The 26809-nt window shown below is 45.0% G+C and overlaps 1 protein-coding gene and 1 long non-coding RNA gene across 6 annotated transcripts in view; one reads left to right on the plus strand and one right to left on the minus strand.

Moving 5' to 3' along the window:
- Positions 1 to 26809, minus strand: part of SLC29A4 (solute carrier family 29 member 4) — an 831354-nt gene that overhangs the window by 478064 nt on the left and 326481 nt on the right. The window contains exon 1 of one of the 5 annotated variants that reach the window (XM_077275617.1): positions 11528 to 11564. The exons of the other annotated variants lie outside the window; for them this stretch is intronic. Within the exon in view, the coding sequence (XP_077131732.1) occupies positions 11528 to 11531 (4 nt within the window). The 5' untranslated portion in view covers positions 11532 to 11564. Of the gene's footprint in view, positions 1 to 11527; positions 11565 to 26809 lie in introns of those variants that run through there. 5 annotated transcript variants of the gene reach the window in all.
- LOC143786326 (uncharacterized) overlaps positions 1 to 26809 on the plus strand; it is a 339456-nt gene that overhangs the window by 115006 nt on the left and 197641 nt on the right. The window lies entirely within an intron of this gene.

Here is a 26809-nt window from a genome sequence, read left to right on the forward strand (position 1 = left end):
ACATGTTGGGGTAAACCATTGATTGGGCACATGGCAGAGCTCGGAAGGGAAGGAGCGCCATTTGACTTTTCAATGCAAAATTGGCTGGAATTGAGATCGGAACCCATGTCGTGTTTGGAGAGCCCCTGACGTGCCTAAACAGTGGAAACCCCCAGAAGTGACACCATTTTGGAAAGTAGACCCTCTAAGGAACTAATCTAGATGTGTGGTGAGCACTTTGAACCTCCAAGTGCTTCACAGAAGTTTATAATGTAGAGCCGTAAAAAAAATTAATATTAATTTTCACAAAAAATGATCTTTTTGCCCCAAATTTTTTATTTTCCCAAGGGTAGCAGGATAAATTGGACCCCAAAAGTTGTTGTGCAATTTGTCCTGAGTACGCTGATACTTCATATATGGGGATAAACCACTGTTTGGGCGCATGGCAGAGCTCGGAAGGGAAGGAACGCCATTTGACTTTTCAATGCAAAATTGGCTGGAATTGAGATCGGAACCCATGTCGTGTTTGGAGAGCCCCTGACGTGCCTAAACAGTGGAAACCCCCAGAAGTGACACCATTTTGGAAAGTAGACCCTCCAAGGAACTAATCTAGATGTGTGGTGAGCACTTTGAACCTCCAAGTGCTTCACAGAAGTTTATAATGTAGAGCCGTAAAAAAAATTAATATTAATTTTCACAAAAAATGATCTTTTTGCCCCAAATTTTTTATTTTCCCAAGGGTAGCAGGATAAATTGGACCCCAAAAGTTGTTGTGCAATTTGTCCTGAGTACGCTGATACTTCATATATGGGGATAAACCACTGTTTGGGCGCATGGCAGAGCTCGGAAGGGAAGGAGCGCCATTTGACTTTTCAATGCAAAATTGGCTGGAATTGAGATCGGAACCCATGTCGTGTTTGGAGAGCCCCTGACGTGCCTAAACAGTGGAAACCCCCACAAGTGACACCATTTTGGAAAGTAGACCCTCTAAGGAACTAATCTAGATGTGTGGTGACACTTTGAACCTCCAAGTGCTTCACAGAAATTTATAATGTGGAGCCGTAAAAAAAATTTATATTAATTTTCACAAAAAATGATCTTTTTGCCCCAAAATTTTTATTTTCCCAAGGATAGCAGGATAAATTGGACCCTAAAGGTTGTTGTGCAATTTGTCCTGAGTACGCTGATACTTCATATATGGGGATAAACCACTGTTTGGGCGCATGGCAGAGCTCGGAAGGGAAGGAGCGCCATTTGACTTTTCAATGCAAAATTGGCTGGAATTGAGATCGGAACCCATGTCGTGTTTGGAGAGCCCCTGACGTGCCTAAACAGTGGAAACCCCCAGAAGTGACACCATTTTGGAAAGTAGAACCTCTAAGGAACTAATCTAGATGTGTGGTGAGCACTTTGAACCTCCAAGTGCTTCACAGAAGTTTATAATGTAGAGCCGTAAAAAAAATTAATATTAATTTTCACAAAAAATGATCTTTTTGCCCCAAAATTTTTATTTTCCCAAGGGTAGCAGGATAAATTGGACCCCAAAAGTTGTGCAATTTGTCCTGAGTACGCTGATACTTCATATATGGGGATAAACCACTGTTTGGGCGCATGGCAGAGCTCGGAAGGGAAGGAACGCCATTTGACTTTTCAATGCAAAATTGGCTGGAATTGAGATCGGAACCCATGTCGTGTTTGGAGAGCCCCTGACGTGCCTAAACAGTGGAAACCCCCACAAGTGACACCATTTTGGAAAGAAGACCCCCTAAGGAACTTATTTAGATGTGTGGTGAGCACTTTTAACCCCCAGTTGTTTCACTAAAGTTTAGAATGTAGCGCTGTGAAAATTAAAAAATCATTTTTTCTTTCCACAAAATGATGTTTTAGCCCGCAATTTTTTTTCCCCCAAGGGTAACAGGAGAAATTGGACCACAAAAGTTATTGTCCAATTTGTCCTGAGTACGCTGATACCCCATACATTGGGGGGAACCACTGTTTGGGCGCACGGCAGAGCTCGGAAGGGAAGGAGCGCCGTTTGAAATGCAGACTTAGATGGATTGGTCTGCAGGTGTCATGTTGCATTTGCAGAGCCCCTGATGTACCTAAACAGTAGAAACCCCCCACAAGTGACCCCATATTGGAAACTAGACCCCCCACGGAACTTATCTAGATGTGTTGTGAGAACTTTGAACCAACAAGTGTTTCACTACAGTTTATCACGCAGAGCCGTGAAAATAAAAAATATTTTTTTTTCCACGAAAATTATATTTTAGCCCCCACATTTTTATTTTCCCAAGGGTAACAGGAGAAATTGGACAACAAATGTTGTTGTCCAATTTGTCCTGAGTACGCTGATACCCCATATATGGGGGGGAACCACTGTTTGGGTGCACGGCAGAGCTCGGAAGGGAAGGAGCGCCGTTTGAAATGCAGACTTAGATGGATTGGTCTGCAGGTGTCATGTTGCATTTGCAGAGCCCCTGATGTACCTAAACAGTAGAAACCCCCCACAAGTGACCCCATATTGGAAACTAGACCCCCCACGGAACTTATCTAGATGTGTTGTGAGAACTTTGAACCCCCAAGTGCTTCACTACAGTTTATAACGCAGAGCCGCGAAAATAAAAAATATATTTTTTTCCACGAAAATTATATTTTAGCCCGCATGTTTTTATTTTCCCAAGGGTAAGGCTGGTTTCACACTTGCGTTTTTATCTGCATGCGTTTTTTTTAAAAACGCATGTGTGAAAAAACGCATGTAAACGCGGTAAAACGCATGCGTTTTTATAGAAAAACACAAGAAAACAAGAAAAAACCAAAAAACCCTACCCCTAACCTGAAATACGTGGCACTGAAATACGTGGCACTGAAATACGTTTATATACGTATATACGTATATACGTGCCACAATATTTCAGTGGCCACGTATATAAGTGCCACGTATATAAGTGCCACGTATATAAGTGCCACGTATATAAGTGCCACGTATTTAACGTAAATGCCACAATATTTCAGTGCCACGTATTTCACTGAAATATCGTGGCACTTAAATACGTGGCACTGAAATATCGTGGCACTGAAATATCGTGGCACTGAAAGACGTGGCACTGAAAGACGTGGCACTGAAATACGTGGCAATGAAATACGTGGCACTGAAATACGTGGCACTAAAATACGTGGCACTGAAATACGTGGCACTATGACTGTCAGAAAATGTTCATTAAACGGTTAGGGATGAGTTTAGGGGTAGGGTTAGGGTGTGGATCCCTTTATCACCTTGATGGTGGTGGGTGACTTTTCAGTGTGTCTTCTGTTTTTTTTCTATAAAAACGCATGCGTTTTTAACGCAAACGCGTTGAGATCGGACGCCATGTCGCGTTTGGAGAGCCCCTGATGTGCCTAAACAGTGAAAACTCCCCAATTCTAACTGAAACCCTAACCCCAACCCTAACCCTAGTCCTAACCCTAGCGCTACTTTCACACTAGCGTTTTTTTGCATACGTCGCAATGCGTCGTTTTGGCGAAAAAACGCATCCTGCAAAGTCATCTGCAGGATGCGTTTTTTCCCCATAGACTAACATTAGCGACGTATTGACACACGTCGCAAGCGTCGTGCGACGGCTGCGTCGTGTTGTGGCGGACCGCCGGCAGCAAAAAACGTTACATGTAACTTTTTTTGTGCCGACGGTCCACCATTTCCGACCGCGCATGCGCGGCTGGAACTCCGCCCCCACCTCCCCGCACCTCACAATGGGGCAGCGGATGCGTGGAAAAACAGCATCCGCTGCCCCCGTTGTGCGGCGCTTGCACAGCATGCGTCGATACGTCGGGCCGACGCAGCGCGACGGCCCCGTACCGACGCTAGTGTGAAAGTAGCCTAACGGGAAATGGAAATAAATATATTTTTTAAAATTTTATTATTTTTCCTAACTAAGGGGGTGATGAAGGGGGATTTGATTTACTTATATAGCGTTTTTTGGGCGGATTTTTATGGTTGGCAGCCATCACACACTAAAAGACGCTTTTTATTGCAAAAAATAGTTTTTGCATCACCACATTTTGAGAGCTATAATTTTTCCATATTTTGGTCCACAGAGTCATGTGAGATCTTGTTTTTTGCAGGACGAGTTGACGTTTTTACTGGTACCATTTTCGGGTACATGACATTTTTTGATCGCTTTTTATTCCGATTTTTGGGAGGCGGAATGAACAAAAACCAGCAATTCCTGAAATTCTTTTACGGGGGGCGTTTATACCGTTCCGCGTTTGGTAAAAAGGATAAAGCAGTTTTATTCTTCGGGTCAGTACGATTACAGCGATACCTCATTTATGTAATTTTTTAATGTTTTGGCGCTTTTACACAATAAAAACTATTTTATATAAAAAATTAATTGTTTTTGCATCGCTTTATTCTGAGAGCTATAACTTTTTTATTTTTCTGCTGATGATGCTGTATGGCGGCTTTTTTTTTGCGGGACAAGATGACGTTTTCAGTGGTACCATGGTTATTTATATCCGTCTTTTTGATCGCGTGTTATTCCACTTTTTGTTTGGCGGTATGAGAATAAAGCGTTGTTTTTTGCCTCGTTTTTTTTAATTTTTTTTACGGTGTTCACTGAAGGGGTTAACTAGTGATATAGTTTTATAGGTGGGGTCGTTACGGACGCGGCGATACTAAATATGTGTACTTTTATTGTGTGGTGTTTTTTTTTATTTAGATAAAGAAATGTATTTATGGGAATATATTTATTTATTTTTTTCTTTATTTAGGAATTTTTTTTTTTATTTTTTTTTACACATGTGGAAAAATTTTTTTTTTACTTTTTTACTTTGTCCCAGGGGGGGACATCACAGATCGGTGATCTGATAGTGTGCACAGCACTCTATCAGATCACCGATCTGACAGGCACATTGCAGAGGCTTGCCGGCGCCTGCTATGAGGAATTCTCAGCAGACGCCGGCAAGCAGGGTCATCTTATGACCCGGAAGGAGTCCCGCGGCCATCTTGGATCCGGGGACTCCTTCCAGGTCACCGGAGCAGCGCGATCTCATCGCGCTGCTCCGGTGGGAGAGCGCAGGGAGCCCCCGTCCCTGCGCGATCCCCCTCTATGCCGCTGTCACTATTGACAGCGGCATCAGAGGGGTTAAATGCCCGCGATCGGCGACAGCGCCGATCGTGGGCATTGCTGCGGGGTGTCAGCTGTCATATACAGCTGACACCCGCACCCGATCACCGCGGCGCTCAGCGTGAGACCGCGGTGATCGGGGCGCCGTACTAGTACTGCGGCTGGCACTAATGCAGTGCCGGCAGCGCCGTACTAGTACGGCGCATGGCACGAAGGGGTTGACCCCTTCATGACCCAGCCTATTTTGGCCTTAATGACCTTGCCATTTTTTGCAATTCTGACCAGTGTCCCTTCATGAGGAAATAACTCCGGAACGCTTCAACGGATCCTTGCGGTTCTGAGATTGTTTTTTCGTGACATATTGGGCTTCATGTTAGTGGTAAATTTAGGTCGATAATTTCTGAGTTTATTTGTGAAAAAAATGGAAATTTGGCGAAAAATTTGAAAATTTTGCAATTTTCACATTTTGAATTTTTATTCTGTTAAACCAGAGAGTTATGTGACACAAAATAGTTAATAAATAACATTTCCCACATGTCTACTTTACATCAGCACAATTATGGAAACAAATTTTTTTTTTGCTAGGAAGTTATAAGGGTTAAAATTTGACCAGTGATTTCTCATTTTTACAACAAAATTTACAAAACCATTTTTTTTAGGGACCACCTCACATTTGAAGTCAGTTTGAGGGTTCTATATGGCTGAAAATGCCCAAAAGTGACACCATTCTAAAAACTGCACCCCTCAAGGTGCTCAAAACCACATTCAAGAAGTTTATTAACCCTTCAGGTGTTTCACAGCAGCAGAAGCAACATGGAGGGAAAAAATTAACATTTAACTTTTTAGTCACAAAAATGATCTTTTCGCAACAATTTTTTTATTTTCCCAAGGGTGAAAGGAGAAACTGGACCACGAATGTTGTTGTCCAATTTGTCCTGAGTACGCTGATACCTCATATGTGGGGGTAAACCACTGTTTGGGCGCACGGCAGGGCTCGGAAGGGAAGGAGCGCCATTTGACTTTTTGAATGAAAAATTGGCTCCAATCTTTAGCGGACACCATGTCGCGTTTGGAGAGCCCCCGTGTGCCTAAACATTAGAGCTCCCCCACAAGTGACCCCATTTTGGAAACTAGACCCCCCAAGGAACTTATCTAGAAGCATAGTGAGCACTTTAAACCCCCAGGTGCTTCACAAATTAATCCGTAAAAATGAAAAAGTACATTTTTTTTCACACAAAATTTCTTTTAGCCTCAATTTTTTCATTTTCACATGGGAAACAGGATAAAATGGATCCTAAAATTTGTTGGGCAATTTCTCCTGAGTACGCCGATACCTCATATGTGGGGGTAAACCACTGTTTGGGTGCACGGCAAGGCTCGGAAGGGAAGGCGCGCCATTTGACTTTTTGAATGGAAAATTAGCTCCAATCGTTAGTGGACACCATGTCGCGTTTGGAGAGCCCCTGTGTGCCTAAACATTGGAGCTCCCCTACAACTGACCCCATTTTGGAAACTAGACCCACCAAGGAACTAATCTAGATGCATAGTGAGCACTTAAAACCCCCAGGTGCTTCACAGAAGTTTATAACGCAGAGCCATGAAAATAAAAAATTATTTTTCTTTCCTCAAAAATGATTTTTAGCCCGGAGTTTTTTATTTTCCCAAGGATAATAGGAGAAATTGGACCCCAAATGTTGTTGTCCAGTTTGTCCTGAGTACGATGATACCCCATATGTGGGGGTAAACCACTGTTTGGGCGCACGGCAGGGCTCGGAAGGGAAGGCACGCCATTTGGCTTTTTGAATGGAAAATTAGCTTCAATCATTAGCGGACACCATGTTGCGTTTGGAGAGCCCCTGTGTGCCTAAACATTGGAGCTCCCGCACAAGTGACCCCATTTTGGAAACTAGATCTCCCAAGGAACTAATCTAGATGTGTGGTGAGCACTTTGAACCTTCAAGTGCTTCACAGAAGTTTATAACGCAGAGCCATGAAAATAAAAAATTATTTTTCTTTCCTCAAAAATGATTTTTTAACCCACAATTTTTTATTTTCCCAAGGGTAACAGGAGAAATTGGACCCCAAAAGTTGTTGTGCAGTTTCTCCTGAGTATGCTGATAACCCATATGTGGGGGTAAACCACTGTTTTGGCACACGTTGGGGTTCGGAAGGGACGTAGTGACGTTTTGAAATGCAGACTTTAATGGAATGCTCTGCGGGCGTCACATTGCGTTTGCAGAGCCCCTGATGTGCCTAAACAGTAGGAACTCCCCACAAGTGACCCCACTTTGGAAACTAGACCCCCAAGGGAACTTATCTAGATGTGTGGTGAGCACTTTGAACCCCCAAGTGCTTCACAGAAGTTTATAACGCAGAGCCGTGAAAATAATAAATGTGTTTTCTTTCCTCAAAAATATTTTTTTAGCCCAGAATTTTTTAATTTTCCCAAGAGTAACAGGAAAAATTTGACCCCAAAAGTTGTTGTGCAGTTTCTCCTGAGTACGCTGATACCCCATATGTGGGGGTAAACCACTGTTTGGGCACATGCCGGGGCTCGGAAGGGAAGTAGTGACGATTTGGAATGCAGACTTTGATGGAATGGTCTACGGGAATCATGTTACGTTTGCAGAGCCCCTGATGTGCCTAAACAGTAGAAACCCCCCACAAGTGACCCCATTTTGGAAACTAGACCCCCCAAGGAACTTATCTAGATGTGTGGTGAGCACGTTCAACCCCCAAGTGCTTCACAGAAGTTTACAACGCAGAGCCGTAAAAATAAAAAATAATTTTTCTTTCCTCAAAAAAGATGTTTTAGCAAGCAATTGTTTATTTTCACAAGGGTAACAGGAGAAATTGGACTGCAATATTTGTTGCCCAGTTTGTTGTGAGTACGCTGATACCTCATATGTGGGGGTAAACCACTGTTTGGGCGCACGTCAGGGCTCGGAAGGGAAGTAGTGACATTTGAAATGCAGACTTTGATGGAATGGTCTTCGGGCGTCACATTGCATTTGCAGAGCCCCTGATGTGCCTAAACAGTAGAAACACCCCATAAGTGACCCCATTTTGGAAACTAGACCCCCCAAAGAACTTATCTAGATGTGTGGTGAGCACGTTCAACCCCCAAGTGCTTCACAGAAGTTTACAACGCAGAGCCGTGAAAATTAAAAATCATTTTTCTGTCCTCAAAAAAGATGTTTTAGCAAGCAATTTTTTTTTCACAAGGGTAGCAGGAGAAATTGGACCCCAATATTTGTTGCCCAGTTTGTTGTGAGTATGCTGGTACCCCATATGTGGGGGTAAACCACTGTTTGGGCGCACGTCAGGGCTTGGAAGGGAAGTAGTGACATTTGAAATGCAGACTTTGATGGAATGGTCTGCGGGCGTCACGTTGCATTTGCAGAGCCCCTGATGTGCCTAAACAGTAGAAACACCCCACAAGTGACCCCATTTTGGAAACTAGACCCCAAAAGGATCTTATCTAGATGTGTGGTGAGCACTTTCAACCCCCAAATGCTTCACATAAGTTTATAACGTAGAGCCGTGAAAATAAAAAATAATTGTTCTTTCCTCAAAAATTATGTTTTAGCAAGTAATTTTTTATTTTTGCAAGGGTAACAGGAGAAATTGGACCCCAACAGTTGTTGCCCAGTTTGTCCTGAGTACGCTGGTATCCCATATGTGGGGGTAAACCACTGTTTGGGCGCACGTCGGGGCTTGGAAGGGAGGGCGCACCATTTGACTTTTTGAACGCAAGATTGGCTGGAATCAATGGTGGCGCCATGTTGCGTTTGGAGACCCCTGATGTGCCTAAACAGTGGAAACCCCTCAATTCTAACTTCAACACTAACCCCAACACACCCCTAACCCTAATCCCAACTGTAGCCATAACCCTAATCACAACCCTAACCCCAACACACCCCTAACCACAACCCTAACCCCAACACACCTGTAACCCTAAATCCAACCCTAATCCTAACCCTAATCCCAACCCTACCCACAACTGTAACCCCAACACAACCCTAACCCTATCCTTAACCCTAACCACAAGCCTAATCTTAACCCTATTTCCAACCCTAGCCCTAATTCCAACCCTAAGGGTACCGTCTCACATAACGATTTACCAACGATCACGACCAGCGATACGACCTGGCCGTGATCGTTGGAAAGTCGTTGTGTGGTCGCTGGGGAGCTGTCACACAGACCGCTCTCCAGCGACCAACGATGCCAAGGTCCCGGGTAACCAGGGTAAACATCGGGTTACTAAGCGCAGGGCCGCGCTTAGTAACCCGATGTTTACCGTGGTTACCAGCGTAAAAGTTAAAAAAAAAAAAACCGTACATACTCACATTTCGGTGTCCTTCAGGTCCCTTGCCGTCTGCTTCCCGCTCTGACTGAGTGCCGCCGTACAGTGAGAGCAGAGCGCAGCGGTGACGTCACTGCTGTGCTGTGCTCTCACTTTCCGGCTGGCAGACAGTCAGAGCGGGAAGCAGACGGCAAGGGACCTGAAGGACACCGAAAAGTGAGTATGTACGTTTTTTTTTTTTTTACTTTTACGCTGGTAACCACGGTAAACATCGGGTTACTAAGCGCGGCCCTGCGCTTAGTAACCCGATGTTTACCCTGGTTACAAGCGAACGCATCGCTGGATCGCTGTCACAACGATCCAGCGGTGACAGCGGGAGATCCAGCGACGAAAGAAAGTTCCAAACGATCTGCTACGACGTACGATTCTCAGCAGGGTCCCTGATCGCTGCTGCGTGTCAGACACAGCGATATCGTATGGACATCGCTGGAACGTCACGGATCGTACCGTCGTAGCGATCAAAGTGCCACTGTGAGACGGTACCCTAACTCTAATTCCAACCCTAACCCTAAGGCTATGTGCCCACTTTGCGGATTCGTGTGAGATTTTTCCGCACCATTTTTGAAAAATCCGCAGGTAAAAGGCACTGCGCTTTACCTACGGATTTACAGCGGATTTCCAGTGTTTTTTTGTGCGGATTTCACCTGCGGATTCCTATTGAGGAACAGGTGTAAAACGCTGCGGAATCCGCACAAAATTGACATGCTGCGGAAAATACAACACAGCGTTTCCGCACGGTATTTTCCGCACCATAGGCACAGTGGATTTGGTTTTCCATAGGTGTACATGGTACTGTAAACCTGATGGAAAACTGGTACGAATTCGCAGCGGCCAATCCGCTGCGGATCCGCGGCCAATCCGCTGCGGATCCGCGGCCAATCCGCTGCGGATCCGCGGCAATCCGCTGCGGATTCGCAGCCAAATCCGCACTGTGTGCACATGCCCTAACCCTACCCCTAACCCTAACCCTACCCCTAATTCTAACCCTAATTCTAACCCTAGTTCTAACCCTAACCCTAGTAGAAAAAAAAATATATATATATATTTTATTTATTTTTATTATTGTCCCTATGGGGGTGATAAAGGGGTGTCATTTACTATTTTTTTTATTTTGATCACTGTGATAGGCTATATCGCAGTGATCAAAATACATCTGAAACGAATCTGCCAGCCGGCAGATTTGGCGGGCGCAGTGCGCATGCGCCCGCCATTTTGGAAGATGGCGGCGCCCATGGAGAAGCCGGACGGACACCGGGAGGCCCGGTAAGTATGAAAGGGGGGTGATCGGAGCACAGGGAGGGGGGACCGGAGCACGGGGGGAGCGGACAGGAGGACGGAGGAGCGGACAGGACGACTTAGGGGGGTGGACCACATAACGGAGGACGGGGGAGGAGATCGGTGGGTGTGGTGGGGGACAGTTTAGATTTTCCAGCCATGGCCGATGATATAGCAGCATCGGCCATGGCTGGATTGTAATATTTCACCGTTTTTTTGGGTGAAATATTACAAATCGCTCTGATTGGCAGTTTCACTTTCAACAGCCAATCAGAGCGATCGTAGCCACGAAGGGGTGAAGCCACCCCCCCTGGGCTGAAGCACCACTCCCCCTGTTCCTGGAGATCGGGTGAAATTGGAGTTAACCCTTTCACCCGATCTGCAGGAGCGCGATCCCTCCATGACGCATACGCTGCGTCACAGGTCGGATTGGCACCGACTTTCATGACGCAGCGTATGCGTCAAAGGTCGGGAAGAGGTTAAAATGCATATAAATTACATAATATAATATACAATTTTCATTTATAATGTGTCTATAACAAATCATTTACAATTAATTTCCAAAAAATAAACAAAAGCAAAAACTCGGCAAAGCAAAAAGTGTACAAATTAACCCTCTGTGTACAGTCCTAGCCAATCCCAGCTAGTAATCTCCGTTGGCATAGAGACCAAAAACCTATCAGGGCCATCCATCTGATGTAAACAAATGCAAGATCTATCGTATTGGGAATCAGCCCTGTCGCTCAAATAACTCAGTCATAGGCCAATCACAGGTACTCACTCATTAAGAGCAGCTCTGATTAGCTGCTCCATCCTCTGCATAACCGCACCTGACGTGCACGCACACTCAGCCGCCGGCGTCAGTGCATGACACGTGACTATGTCACATGATCGCTCTCACACACTCCGGCCGAGGCACCAGCGCACAGTGCAGGGTGCATCTTGCTGTCACCCTAGCAACCTGGATTGTTATGCCGCATATATCTCAATGATTAACCCCATCATACCTTACTCTACTAAAAATAAAGCGCACCAAGGCAATTTGCTATATAGGGACGATGTCCTATCTCTATTACAGGGAATTAACCCCATATATCTTGTTCTTCATTAATGCTCATAAAAGACATAGTCACGTGTCGTGCACTGACGCCGGTGGCCGAGTGCGCATGCACGTCAGGTGCGGTTATGCAGAGGATGGAGCAGCGAATCAGAGATGCTCTTAGGAGACACAGCGTTGAGTGAGTACCTGTGATTGGCCTATTACTGAGTGATTTGAGCACCAGGGCTGATTCCCAATATGATAGGTCCTGCATTTGTTTACATCAGACGGATGGCCCTGATAGGTTTTTGGTCTCTATGCCAACGGAGATGCCTAGCTGGGATTGGCTAGAACTGTACACAGAGGGTTAATTTGAACACTCTTTGCTTTGTGAGTTTTTGTTTTTGTTTATTTTTTGGAAATTAGTTGTAAATGATTTGTTATAGACACATTATAAATGAAAATTGTATATTTTATTATGTAATTTGTATGTATTTTAAATGGGCAGTACCTTGTTAGTGATTGGTGAGCATGTGCCACCACACTATATTATAAGGCTGCCATTTTGTGTATTGTGCATGCTTGTCAAAGACCTTTTGGGTCGGAACATTGCATCATGGCAGAATAAAGGTATTGATTTTTTTTATCACCCGGACTGGATGCTGTTGCTTTTTTATTTGTGACTGCTTATCTCCAATTGGGTGGTTGGACTGGAACGAGCATCCGAATATTTATGTGCTGTCGGCTGCTCTTTTTTACATTGGAATGCTGTCAAGGGTCTACTGGACTCCTGGACAAACCCTTGGTGGTATGCCTAAGGCTGGGGTCACACTTGGCGTAAGACAATACGCCACGTATTATACGTCCGTACTACGGCCGTAATACGGAGAAATGTTCCCAAAATATTGATCCGTAGTCAGGGTGTGTCAGCGTATTTTGCGCATGGCATCCTCCGTATGTAATCCGTATGGCATCCGTACTGAGAGATTTTCGCGCAGGCTTGCAAAACCGACATCTAATGGATTTATGTGCTCAAATGTTAGGGAAAACATATATACAGTATATATATATATATATATATGTCATTGAGACACCTATATATATATATATATTCTGTATTTAGATTTCATTCAGCGCGATATCTGTGAACAGCCGGTAATTCAATTGCCGGCTTTTCATTTCTCCTGCACAAACCCGACAGGATATGAGACATGGTTTACATACAGTAAACCATCTCATATCCCCTTTTTTTTTGCATATTCCACACTACTAATGTTAGTAGTGTGTATGTGCAAAATTTCAGCACTGTAGCTGCTGAAATAAAGGGTTAAATGGCGGAAAAAATTGGCGTGGGCTCCCGCGCAATTTTCTCCGCCAGAATGGTAAAGCCAGTGACTGAGGGCAGATATTAAAAGCCAGGAGAGGGTCCATGGTTATTGGCCCCCCCGTGGCTAAAAACATCTGCCCCCAGCCACCCCAGAAAAGGCACATCTGGAAGATGCGCCTATTCTGGCACTTGGCCACTCTCTTCCCACTCCCTGTAGCGGTGGGATATGGGGTAATGAAGGGTTAATGCCACCTTGCTATTGGAAGGTGACATTAAGCCAGATTAATAATGGAGAGGCGTCAATTATGACACCTATCCATTATTAATCCAATTGTAGGAAAGGGTTAAAAAACACACACACATGATTTAAAAGTATTTTAATGAAATAAACACAGCGGTTGTTGTAATAATTTATTGTACTCTCAGTCCATCAGGAAACCCTCGCTTGGAAAAATAATAAACGCACAAGATACATACCTTCTGCTGTCAGATCAGGTCCCACGATGTAATCCATCTGAAGGGGTTAACTAATATTACAGGCAGGAGCCCTGCTAAATGCAGCGGTGTGCTCCTGCTTGTAATTCCCCGGCGAATGAATGAAATGTAGGTCATTGACCTACATTTCCTTCATTCGCGGTGATGCGCCCCCTGGTGGATGTCCTCATATGACCTGGAGCGTGGGAAAAAGTTCCCAGGCTGCAGTTCATGAGAACATCCACCAGAGGGCGCATCACCGCGACTGAAGGAAATGTAGGTCAATGACCTACATTTCATTCATTCGCCGGGGATTACAGGCACGGAGCACACCGCTGCATTTAGCAGGGCTCCTGCCTGTAATATTAGTTAACCCCTTCAGATGGATTACATCGTGGGACCTGATCTGACAGCAGAAGGTATGTATCTTGTGCGTTTATTATTTTTCCAAGCGAGGGTGTTCCTGATGGACTGAGAGTACAATAAATTATTACAACAACCGCTGTGTTTATTTCATTAAAATACTTTTAAATCATGTGTGTGTGTGTTTTTTAACCCTTTCCTACAATTGGATTAATAATGGATAGGTGTCATAATTGACGCCTCTCCATTATTAATCTGGCTTAATGTCACCTTCCAATAGCAAGGTGGCATTAACCCTTCATTACCCCATATCCCACCGCTACAGGGAGTGGGAAGAGAGTGGCCAAGTGCCAGAATAGGCGCGTCTTCCAGATGTGCCTTTTCTGGGGTGGCTGGGGGCAGATGTTTTTAGCCACGGGGGGGCCAATAACCATGGACCCTCTCTAGGCTATTAATATCTGCCCTCAGTCACTGGCTTTACCATTCTGGCGGAGAAAATTGCGCGGGAGCCCACGCCAATTTTTTCCGCCATTTAACCCTTTATTTCAGCAGCTACAGCGCTGAAATTTTGCACATACACACTACTAACATTAGTAATGTTGAATATGCAAAAAAAAAGGGGATATGAGATGGTTTACTGTATGTAAACTGTTGTGAATTTGCTTTTTGCTCCCTCTAGTGGTTACTAGTTTTTTGACTCTGGTTTTTCTGTCATTCCTTTTATCCGCACCTGGGTCGTTAGTTAGGGGTGTTGCTATATAAGCTCCCTGGACCTTCAGTTCAATGCCTGGCAACGTAGTTATCAGAGCTAGTCTGCTGTGCTCTTGTCTACTGATCCTGGTTCCAGTTATATCAGCTAAGTCTGCCTTTTGCTTTTTGCTATTTGTTTTGGTTTAGTATTTTTGTCCAGCTTGTTCCAAATCTATATCCTGACCTTTGCTGGAAGCTCTAGGGAGCTGGTGTTCTCCCCCCGGACCGTTAGACGGTTCGGGGGTTCTTGAATTTCCAGTGTGGATTTTGATAGGGTTTTTGTTGACCATATAAGTTACCTTTCTTTATTCTGCTGTCAGTAAGCGGGCCTCTCTGTGCTAAACCTGATTCATTTCTGTGTTTGTCGTTTCCTCTTACCTCACCATCATTGTTTGTGGGGGGCTTCTGTCCAGCTTTGGGGTCCCCTTCTCTGGAGGCGGGAAGGGTCTTTGTTTTCCTCTGCTGGGGGTGGCTAGATTCTCCGGCTGGCGCGTGTCATCTAGAATCAACGTGGGAGTGATCCCCGGCTACTTCTAGTGTTGGCGTTAGGAGTAGATATATGGTCAACCCAGTTACCACTGCCCTATGAGCTGGATTTTTGTATTCTGCAGACTTCCACGTTCCTCTGAGACCCTCGCCATTGGGGTCATAACAGTAAACCATGTCTCATATCCTGTCGGGTTTGTGCAGGAGAAATGAAAAGCCGGCAATTGAATTACCGACTTTTCACTAACACCGCTGCGTATTTCTCGCAAGTCACACTGCTGGTCAGTGTGGAATCCGTATTTTTCACGCCCCCATAGACTTTCATTGGCGATTTTTTTGCGCAGTACGCTGACAAACGCAGCATGCTGCGATTTTGTACGGCCGTAGAAAGCCGTATAATACTGAACCGTAATATACGGCTAATAGGAGCAGCCCCATTGAGAATAATTGTGCCGTATGTTATGCGAGTTTTACGGACGTAGTTTCTGCGCTCTTACGTCCGTAAAACTCGCATGTGTGACCCCGGCCTTACCCTGATCGAGGATAGAGAACCAGGTACTTCCTGATAGGCTTTCCAGCATATCTTAGATCTTTGGTATTGGGTGTCAATCAGGTACTGACTTTAGGTTTAGTTCCCGGTAATCACAGCAGAGTCTCAAGGTACTGTCCTGCTTCCTAACACAGACAATAGGAGAGGAATAAGACGACTTTGACTTTTGGACCCAACATCTGTTGATTAGATCTTGTAAATACTTTTTCACTTCACTGTGTAATGGTTTCTGGACCGACATGTAACTTTTGGTTACTGGGGTCGTGTCTTTCAAATTAATTTTCAACTGCAACGACTAAATACAGTCTATATCAGAGTCATCTTTAGAGAATGCATGACACTCTTCTCTCTGCATCTGTTTAGCCACCGCTAGATTTTCAGCACACAAGTCTTCCAGGGGTAGTGGAGCATCCCAGGATCCTGAGGTGGATCGTGCAATTTCCTCCACTGGGCAACTCCTGTTACTTGGTGGGGGGACTGAATTCACGGTAGACCACTGGGCAGGTCTCACACCAGCTGAATATACCGCTTTGACAGTTTCGATGTGACCTAACACAGTCTTTAGATACAGTCTAATTTCATGTTTCGTGGCATTCATCACCGGCACTGTCACTCGGGCAAACCCACCAGTAGGAATCGTAAGCACAGTCTCACTTTGAACTAGGCCTTCTGGAAGTTCAGAGGAGTCTTTTGGCACGAACAGTCTCTTCTGGACTTTTCTTCCCGATTCCACCCGGACTCCACACCTCACTCTCACCATTTGGTTTGCAGGGATAATGGTTGGGCGCAGGCCTACCTTGACTTTTGTCAGGTCCATTGTATTCTGTGCTTTCTTTACTCTATGAATCACGTTTTCTGCCACAGCGTTGGGTAAGGCGAACGATGTGGCAATTGCATCCACTATCAGTGTCCCTGACGTGTTTCGTGATGACCTCACAAGGATAGGATCCTCTGCCACGTTGAGATCACTGGTCACGATTGAAAGGTACCAAAAGCTCATTGGTGTTGTTATTCTTCGTGGCCCTGAGTTGGAAAGTCACTTTCACGCAGCCTATGAATAGAATTTCGGTCTGGTTGATGGCTTTGCCATGGAGTTCACTGGTCCCAAGAGTTCCTTTAACGACCGAAGGCAGGTATGTGGCAGGTGGCGCCTTCTCCATTCTTCAATTAAAAGGCTCGCATGGGCTCTTGTGTCCCATACTGCTTTTACCAGGAGTCCATCTAGCTGGCACTGTATATAGTACCTTTCACCAATTAGGCTGATGAGGCTATCTTTACTGACTGAGGAATCCTCCTCCCAGAAACCTGTAAATAAGTTACCAATAGGGTTATGTAGCCTCTCCAACGCGTTTCTCCATCTGTTCGGGGGGTTCATCAGGGGGTAGAGGAAAAAAAGGTTTTCAAAACATATAGCAATGACCTTCTAGGCCCCTTGCAGTGGCAAATAGAGCCTCACAAGACTGGCTGATTATGGCAGCGCCCCTGTCAGGGGAAGAAAAGAAAAAAGGTCTCACCCATTCATTCAATATGCTATCATTTAAATATTTCCTAAGTTAAGATGGCGTCTGATCTTATTTCCATTACAGTGGGGGTGGCTATTACCTCACATGTTCTCCTGGAGCCCATCATTTGAATCATCCTTCATGTTTAGCGCATCCCTGCGTCTCAGCAGTGGAACGCTTACATCACTTCTGCCTATTGAATCATCCCTGCGTCCCAACGGTGGAACGCTTAGGTAATTTCTGGCCCTTGGACTGCATAGTGGTCATGGTGGAACGCACGTCTCAGCGGGCCTTCAGCTTCCTGTATTTGAGTCGCCGAGGACTCCAAATGAAACACATGCGTCAGGGTATGTCATAAAACATGCCAATGTCAAAGTCCCATGATTAAACACTCTAAATCCCAGTGAATCTAATCAGATGGAAGATGGATATTAAATAGAGATCAGATGTCAAAACAACATATGAATTCACAATTAGGAGCTATCAAATACTTTGCATTGGTAAGAAGCTCCCCTAAATATCATAACAAATATACAAGACATCAGGAGGAGCAGTAACACCGAGTTTCACTGACAGTGCAGTTCAGCGACATGTTACTATATGATAAAAGGGGTGACAGTCTACCCAAAACAAATCTATTCTGGCTGGCCAGTTTATAACAGCAGGACCCTAAAGAACCGTGTCAACCAAATGTCCTAAGAAGAGTTATATACAATGAGAAGGGGATGAAAAGGGGGGGAGAGGTGAATTGACGAGAGCGGGTGGGGGATTACAGTACCAAAATTCCAATGTGCTTGGGAAATTAGTTCAAATATCTAAACAAGATGCCATACCACTGTTACATAAATATTGTGCTTATAGAAAACAGCTGTAATTCAGTATTTCATTCAACCCATGCGTTTTTGGGGTATCCAGTCGATAAATCCAATGGGATTCTCTCTGTAGAACCGTTTTATCAAAGACACCCCCTCTCTTGGGTGGCCTGATCTTGTCAATCCCCATGAATTTTATGGTCTGTAAGTTAGCCCCATGGTACCCATTGATATGTTTGGCCAATGGGGTATCCCAAATGTTCACCCACCCTTCTCCTAAACTCCTGGATGGTCTTCCCCACATATGATTTCCCACAGCTACACATTGACTTGTAGATGATCCCAGTAGTTTTACAATTGATACAATCTTTGACCTGAAATTTCTCATGAGTTATCATTGTGAAATTCATTCCCAGTCTGCACGAAATCACAGGCCACACATGTTCCACACTTATAACAACCCCTAGGTTTTTCAGGTAACCAAGTTTTGTTGGCACAGAACTCCACTAAATGGCTGTACACCAACCTGTCACTCAACGCCTTGCTCTTTCTGTATCTGCGGCATATGGCCAATCACATCTGCAATATCCCCATCCATTTGTAATACACCCCAATGTGTCTTAAGGATGTTCCTAACTGCGGGGGCCCCATTATCAAAGGTGGAGACCATACGAATGCAATTACTCTTGTCACTTGCCCTTTCCCGCTCACACCAATGAGTTCTATGTTGTTGTGCATGTTGGTACGCCTCCTTCAACACCCGATCAGGGTAACCCCTAGCCAAGAATCTGTTTCTCAAGTCATCTGATTTAATATTGAAATCCCTCCAATCCAAACAATTATGTTTCAATCTTAGATACTGCCCTTTGGGGATACCTTTTTTTTTTTGGGGGGGGGGGGGGGTAACGATGATGGCTATCCCATCGCAGTAGGGAATTTGTGGATGTCGGTTTACGAAATATTGATGTTTCCAATGTATCTTCATTTTCTGACTTGGTGATGACCACATCCAGAAATGGTAAAGTTTTGTTCTCTATCTCAAAAGTATATTTGAGGCCAATCTCATTAATATTGAGAAGATAAATGAAGGCCCTACAGGTTTCCTTAGTGCCCCTCCAAAGAATGAAGGTGTCATTGATGAATCTTGCTCAGAAGTCGATGAATTGTATGTAGTCCTTGAAGGTCTCTGAAAAAACGATGGTGTCCTCCCACCAGCCCAGGAACAAGTTTGCATAACTTGGTGCACAGGGGTTGCCCATAGCAGTGCCCCTGATCTGGTGGTAGGTCATGCCATCAAAGGTAAAAAAAATTGCTACCCAAAAGAAACTGTAGCATCGTCACCACCAAGTCATTATGTCGATCAAACTGGCATCCACTCGTACTTAGAAAATGCCTAACTCCCCTATTACCTGCACTGTGGAGTATAGAGGAGTATAGTGCCTCCACATCAATGCTAGCAAGCATTGTTTCTGGCTCAATTGAAGTACCCTCCAATTTACGGAGGAGATCCATTGTGTCTCGGATATAGGAATGCAGCGTGTTGACAAAAGGTCTCAGAATGTCATCAAGATATATCCCCACATTGTAACAAATGCTCTCTATCCTAGACACAATGGGTCTCCCCCTGAGAGGGGTATATCCCTTGTGTACTTTGTGTAAAGTGTAGAAGGTGGCCATGACCGGGTGCCGGTGCCCATTGTCTAACTTAAAGGGATAATGGACACTGTCATTCTAACATGAAGTTACATCTATATACTGGTACGAAGGAAGTTCTACTTTGGTGAGATTATAACAGTTTGTAATCTCAAGCACAGTTGGTTTTGAGCACTTGCACCTTATGGTTTTTGTTTAGCTGTCTATTATGCATTGTGGCCCATGGCCCTTTTGGGGTATTAACATTAAAGGTTATGCTTCAATATATTTTGCATACTCTGTTGTTAATATTGGTCTCTTATTGAGAAGGCACTGAGGATCAGATTATATTCTGATGCACAGGTTGCTGTATAACCTTCAAACACCAGACAACGACACCAGGATTCCTACAGCTCAGATACGTCCATTGGACATGGCCCCAGACATCTTTTTTTAGGCAAACAGAGCAGAGGCTTTGGAAAGGGAGGACAATCACATGCAGACCCACCCACCCATCTCAACGCAAGAATGGCCACAAGATCCCAGGTAAGGAACCAAACCTGGTGGAGAATATTTCCAGTCATACCCTCTCACCTACCAAGTTGGGGAAACTTCAGAAAGGATTTACATTCTGCTCAACCCCTAACTGGAATTATTTCCAGTTAGAACGGGACTTGGAATGAATCTGAACATCAAACTCAAAACTCACTTTGGTCTTCAGGAAGGGACCTCTCCCAATAGAGAACCCTCAATTGGGGGCACCTCTATTCCGGAGATTTCTATCACTCGGCTGGGTCTACGCAATACCAGTCCTTGTAACCCTCTTCAAACTAACCATGCCACTGAGGCCTTCATACAACTCATTAGTAGAGATGTGAAAAAATACACACATGGTCAAAATTGTTGGTACCCCTCATTTCATGACAGAAAAACCGACAATGGTCACAGAAATAACTTGAATCTGACAAAAGTTATAATAAATAAAAAATCAATGAAAATGAACATATGAAAGTCAGACATTGCTTTTCAACTAGGCTTCCACAGAATTAAAAAAAAAATAAAACTCATGAAATAGGCCTGGATGAAATGATGGTACCCTTAACTTATTTTGCTGCACAAACTTTTGAGGCAATCACTGCAATCAAACGATTCCTGTAACTGTCAATGAGACTTCTGCACCTCTCGGCAGGTATTTTGGCCCACTCCTCAACATCTCTACACTAAACCCACCAACCGTAATAGTCTCCTCCTGCATTTTAGCTGCCATCTCAAATCTACTAGGAACAGCCTACCAAGGTCCCAATACCAAAGAGTAGCCAGGATCGTCAGTGACAAAACCATCTTGCCTACCAGACTCCAAGAGATATCAGACAAATTCCTGGAAAGGGACTACCCACCTGATCTACTCAAAACCGAGACACAGAGGGCATTGAATCCACCACCACCGGACCCTTCCACACACAAACCTGCACACATTCCTTTTGTATATACTCATCCCCCTTTCATGTCCTAAATTCACTCCACCATCCGTAGACAATGGCCCCTCCTAACTAAGGCTTATCCATCCATTGAAGCCTTTAAATCTCAGGAAATTATTATTATTATCATTATTATTATTTATATAGCACCATTAATTCCATGGTGCTGTACATGAGAAAAGGGGTTACGTACAGGGTTATAGATATCATTTACAGTAAACAAATTTACAATGACAGACTGGTGCAGAGGGGAGAGGACCCTGTCCTTGCGTTCTTACATTCTAAGGGATAATGGGGAGGAGACAGAAGGTCGGGGGACTGGCTGCTCTGGTGGTGGTGAGGTGGCAGCTCTGGCAGAGGTGAGGCGGCAGCTCTGGCGGAGGTGAGGCGGCAGCTCTGGTGGTGGTGAGGCGGCGGCTCTGGTGGTGGTGGTGAGGTGGCAGAATGGTTATTGCAGTCTGTAGGCTTTCCTGAAGAGCTGGGTTTTCATGTTCCGTCTGAAGGATCCGAGGGTGGTGGATAATCGGACATGTTGAGGTGTGGAGTTCCAGAGGATGGGGGATATTCGGGAGAAATCTTGGAGGCGGTTGTGTGAGGAACGAATAAGTGTGGAGGAGAGTAGGAGGTCTTGAGAGGATTAAAGATTACGTGAGGGAAGATAGTGGGAGATTAGTTCAGAGATATAGGGAGGGGACAGGGTGTGGATGGCTTTGTAGATCAGTGCTAGTAGTTTGAACTGGATTCATTGGAGAATTGGGGGCCAGTGGAGGGATTTGCAGAGGGGAGAAACAGGGGAGTAGCGAGGAGAGAGGTGGATTAGCCAGGCAGCAGAGTTGAGGACAGACTGGAGAGGTGCAAGAGAGTTAGTGGGGAGGCCACAGAGGAGTGTGTTGCAGTAATCGAGGCGGGAGATGATGAGGGCATGCACAAGAGTTTTAGTAGATTTTGGGCTGAGGAACGGATGGATTCTGGCAATATTTTTTGAGTAGGAGGTGACAAGAGGTGGTAAGAGTTTGGATGTGCGGTTTGAAGGACAGGGCAGAGTCGAGAGTCCGAGGCAGCGGATTTCAGGTGCGGGAGAGAGCGGGATGCAGTTTACCATAATAGATAGATCAGGTAGGGGGGATACACGAGATGGGGGAAAGATGATGAGTTCGGTTTTGTCTACATTGAGTTTTAGGAAGCGAGAGCTGAAGAAGGAGGATATGGCTGATAGACACTCCGGGATTCTGGACAGCAGAGAAGTGACATCTGAGCCAAAGAGGTAAATCTGAGTGTCGTCCGCATACAGGTGGTACTGGAAGCCATGGGACTTTATGAGTTGTCCTAGGCCAAGGGTATAGATGGAAAAAAGTAGGGGCCCTAGGACAGAGCCTTGAGGGACTCCAACAGAGAGAGGGCGAGATGAGGAGGTAGTGTGGGAGTGGGAAACGCTAAATGTGCAGTTGGAAAGGTATGAAGCAATCCAGGACAGGGCAAGGCCTTTGATGCCAAGGGAAGAAAGAATCTGTAGCAGTAGGCAGTGGTCGACTGTGTCGAAAGCAGAGGACAAGTCAAGAAGGAGAAGGATGGAGAACTGTCTGTTAGTTTGGCTGTGAGTAAGTCATTAATAATTTTTGTCAGGGCAGTTTTGGTGGAGTGGTGGGGGCGGAAGCCAGATTGGAGGTTGTCAAGGAGAGAGTTAGATGACTGTTGTGAATTCTGTTGTGGGTTCTGCTCTTAGGCTCCCTCCGGTGGTTATAAGTGGTAGTGCTGCTGTTTGTCCTTCACAACAGTCATCAGCTGCTTCCACTTTGGAAGGGGCTATTTAGTCTGGCTCCTTCCTTTAGTGAGTGCCAGTTGTCCATTGTTTTCTAGGGATCCACATCTCTGCTTGGTTTCTCCTTCTGGATTGTCCAAATCATCAAAGATAAGTCCTGGCTCTGTTTTTGCAGTCCACATGCGGTGGACTTAATAGTTCTGTGAATTGCTATGTTTTTTCTTGTCCAGCTTTGTCTGTGTAAGGATTTATTCAGCCAAGCTGGAAGCTCTGGAGTCACAGTTAGGTGACTCCATGCCTTTAGTTAGGTGTGGAGATTTTTGTATTCTCTGTGGTGGATTTTGTAGTATTTTTTATACTGACCGCACAGTACTCTTTCTTGTCTTTTCTTTCTAGGTAGCGTGGCCTCCTTTGCTAAATTCTGTTTTCAGTCTGCGTTTGTAATTTCCCTCTCCTCTCACAGTCAATATTTGTGGGGGGGCTGCCTTTCCTTTGGGAATTTTCTCTGAGGCAAGATAGTATTCCTGTTTCTTTCTTTAGGTGTAATTAGTCCTCCGGCCGTGACAAGGTGTCTAGGGAGTGACAGGAACATCCCACGGCTACTTCTAGTTGATGTGTTAAGTTCAGGGTCTGCAGTCAGTATAGAGGCCACCTACTCCAGAGCTCGTCCATGCTGCTCCTAGGCCACCAGTTCATAACAGTACAACTGGCCAACAATGAGTTAACCGCATCTCAAAAGAAGGGAAAGAAAGTGCTGAGCCATTTTTTTTTTCTGTACTCTGTTGTGTTTTTTTTTTCCCTCTTCACTTCTGGGTGGCTCAGGAGTTAGGCGTTGACATGGATGTTCAGGGACTTGCTTCTCGGGTGGATCAACTTGCTGCTAGAGTACAGGGTATTTCTGATTATATCGTGCAGACTCCTGTTTTAGAGCCTAGAATTCCTACCCCCGATCTGTTCTTCGGGGACAGGTCCAAATTTTTGAGCTTTAAAAATAACTGTAAACTGTTTTTTGCTCTTAAGCCCCGTTCCTCTGGTGATCCCATCCAGCAGGTAAAAATTGTCATTTCTCTGTTGCGTGTTGACCCGCAGGATTGGGCATTTTCCCTGGAATCTGGGAATCCGGCCTTGCTTAGTGTAGACACCTTTTTTCAGGCGCTTGGGTTATTGTGTGATGAACCTAACTCTGTAGAGCATGCTGAGAAAACCCTTTTGGCCCTGTGTCAGGGTCAAGAAGCGGCAGAGTCATATTGCCAGAAATTCAGAAAATGATCTGTGCTTACTAAGTGGAATGAGGATGCTTTGGCGGCAATTTTCAGAAAGGTTCTTTCTGAATCTGTTAAAGATGTTATGGTGGGGTTCCCCACGCCTGCAGATCTGAGTGATTCTATGTCTCTGGCCATTCAAATTGATCGGCGCTTGCGTGAGCGCAGAGGCGTGCACACTATGGCGTTGTCTTCTGAGCGGAGTCCTGAGCCTATGCAGTGTGATAGGATTGTGTCTAGAGCGGAACGCCAAGGATTCAGACGTCAGAATAGGTTGTGCTTTTACTGCTTTTTCTGCTCATGTTATTTCTGATTGCCCTAAGCGTGCCAAGAGAATCGCTAATTCCGTTACTATCAGTACTGTACAACCTAAATTTCTGTTATCTGTGACCCTGATCTGCTCATTATCATCATTCTCTGTCATGGCATTTGTGGATTCAGGCGCCGCTTTAAATTTAATGGACTTAGAATTTGCCAGACGTTGTGGTTTTTCCTTACAGCCTTTGCGGAGTCCTATCCCTTTGAGGGGGATTGATGCTACACCATTGGCTCAAAATAAACCTCAGTTTTGGACACAGTTAACCATGTGATTGGCGCCAGCCCATCAGGAAGATTGTCGCTTCCTGGTGTTACATAATTTGCATGATGTAGTTGTGCTGGGGTTTCCGTGGTTACAGGTACATAATCCGGTGTTGGATTGGAAATCTATGTCTGTGACTAGTTGGGGTTGTCAGGGGGTTCACGATGACGTTCCTCTGATGTCAATTTCCTGAAATTCCTGAGTTTCTGTCAGATTTCCAGGATGTTTTCGATGAGCCCAAGTCCAGTTCCCTTCCACCGCGTAGGGACTGTGATTGTGCTATTGATTTGATTCCAGGCTGTAAGTTTCCTAAGGGCCGACTTTTCAACCTGTCTGTGCCTGAACATGCCGCCATGCGGAGCTATGTAAGGGAGTCTTTGGAGAAGGGGCATATTCGGCCATCTTCTTCTCCATTAGGAGCAGGGGGTTTTTTTGTTGCCAAGAAGGATGGCTCCTTGAGACCCTGTATTGATTATCGCCTCTTGAATAAGATCACGGTCAAATTCCAATACCCTTTGCTTTGCTTTCTGATTTGTTTGCCAGAATTAAGGGGGCTAGTTGGTTTACTAAGATTGACCTTCGAGGGGCATATAATCTGGTTCGTATTAAGCAGGGTGACGAATGGAAAACTGCGTTTAATATGCCCGAGGGCCATTTTGAGTATCTTGTGATGCCATTCGGACTCTCTAATGCCCCATCTGTGTTTCAGTCCTTCATGCATGATATTTTTCTGAATTATCTTGATAAATTCATGATTGTATATTTGGATGATATTTTGATTTTTTCAGATGATTGGGAGTCTCATGTGAAACAAGTTAGGATGGTATTTCAGGTCCTTCGTGACAATGCCTTGTTTGTGAAGGGGTCTAAGTGCCTCTTTGGAGTACAGAAGGTTTCTTTTTTGGGCTTCATTTTTTCTCCATCATCTATAGAAATGGATCCAGCTAAGGTTCAGGCCATTCATGATTGGATCCAGCCCACATCCGTGAAGACCCTTCAGAAATTTTTGGGCTTTGCTAATTTTTATCGCCGTTTCATTGCCAACTTCTCCAGTGTGGTTAAACCCCTGACCGATTTGACGAGGAAGGGCGCTGATGTAGCTAATTGGTCCTCTGAGGCCGTTTCTGCCTTTCAGGAGCTTAAGCGCCGATTTACTTCTGCCCCTGTGTTGCGTCAGCCGGATGTTTCTCTTCCTTTTCAGGTTGAGGTTGACGCTTCTGAGATTGGGGCAGGGGCCGTTTTGTCTCAGAGGAATTCTGATGGTTCCTTGATGAAACCGTGTGCCTTCTTTTCTGGAAAGTTTTCGCCTGCGGAACGCAATTATGATGTCGGCAATCGTGAGTTGTTGGCTATGAAGTGGGCATTTGAGGAGTGGCGACATTGGCTTGAGGGGGCCAAGCACCGTATTGTGGTCTTGACCGATCATAAGAATCTGATTTACCTCGAGTCTGCCAAACGGCTGAATCCTAGACAGGCCCGATGGTCCCTGTTTTTCTCCCGTTTTGATTTTGTTGTCTCGTATCTTCCAGGTTCTAAGAATGTTAAGGCTGATGCCCTCCCTAGGAGTTTCTTGCCAGATTCCCCTGGGATTCTTGAGCCGGTTGGTATTCTTAAGGAGGGGGTGATTCTTTCTGCCATCTCCCCTGATTTGTGGCGGGCTCTTCAGGAGTTTCAGGCTGATAAACCTGATCGCTGTCCAGCGGGGAAACTGTTTGTTCCTGACAGATGGACTAGTAAAGTGATTTCTGAGGTTCACTGTTCTGTGTTGGCTGGTCATCCTGGGATTTTTGGTACCAGAGATTTGGTTAGTAGGTCCTTTTGGTGGCCTTCTTTGTCACGGGATGTGCGTTCTTTTGTGCAGGAAAAGGAAGGAGATCCAGCTCAACGATGTAGTGAAAAATCCATAACTTTATTCACTTCCAATAATATCGTGTAAGGATAAAACATCAGCGTGCAATAGAATTAAAAAACAAGATCAACGCGTTTCTGATGGCACAGCACCCTTAGTCATGATACCTGGTGCGTGTCATATCTCATGCTTTTATACTG

This window comes from Ranitomeya variabilis, chromosome 7, assembly GCF_051348905.1.
Source record: "Ranitomeya variabilis isolate aRanVar5 chromosome 7, aRanVar5.hap1, whole genome shotgun sequence".
Classification (NCBI taxonomy): Eukaryota; Metazoa; Chordata; class Amphibia; order Anura; family Dendrobatidae; genus Ranitomeya; species Ranitomeya variabilis.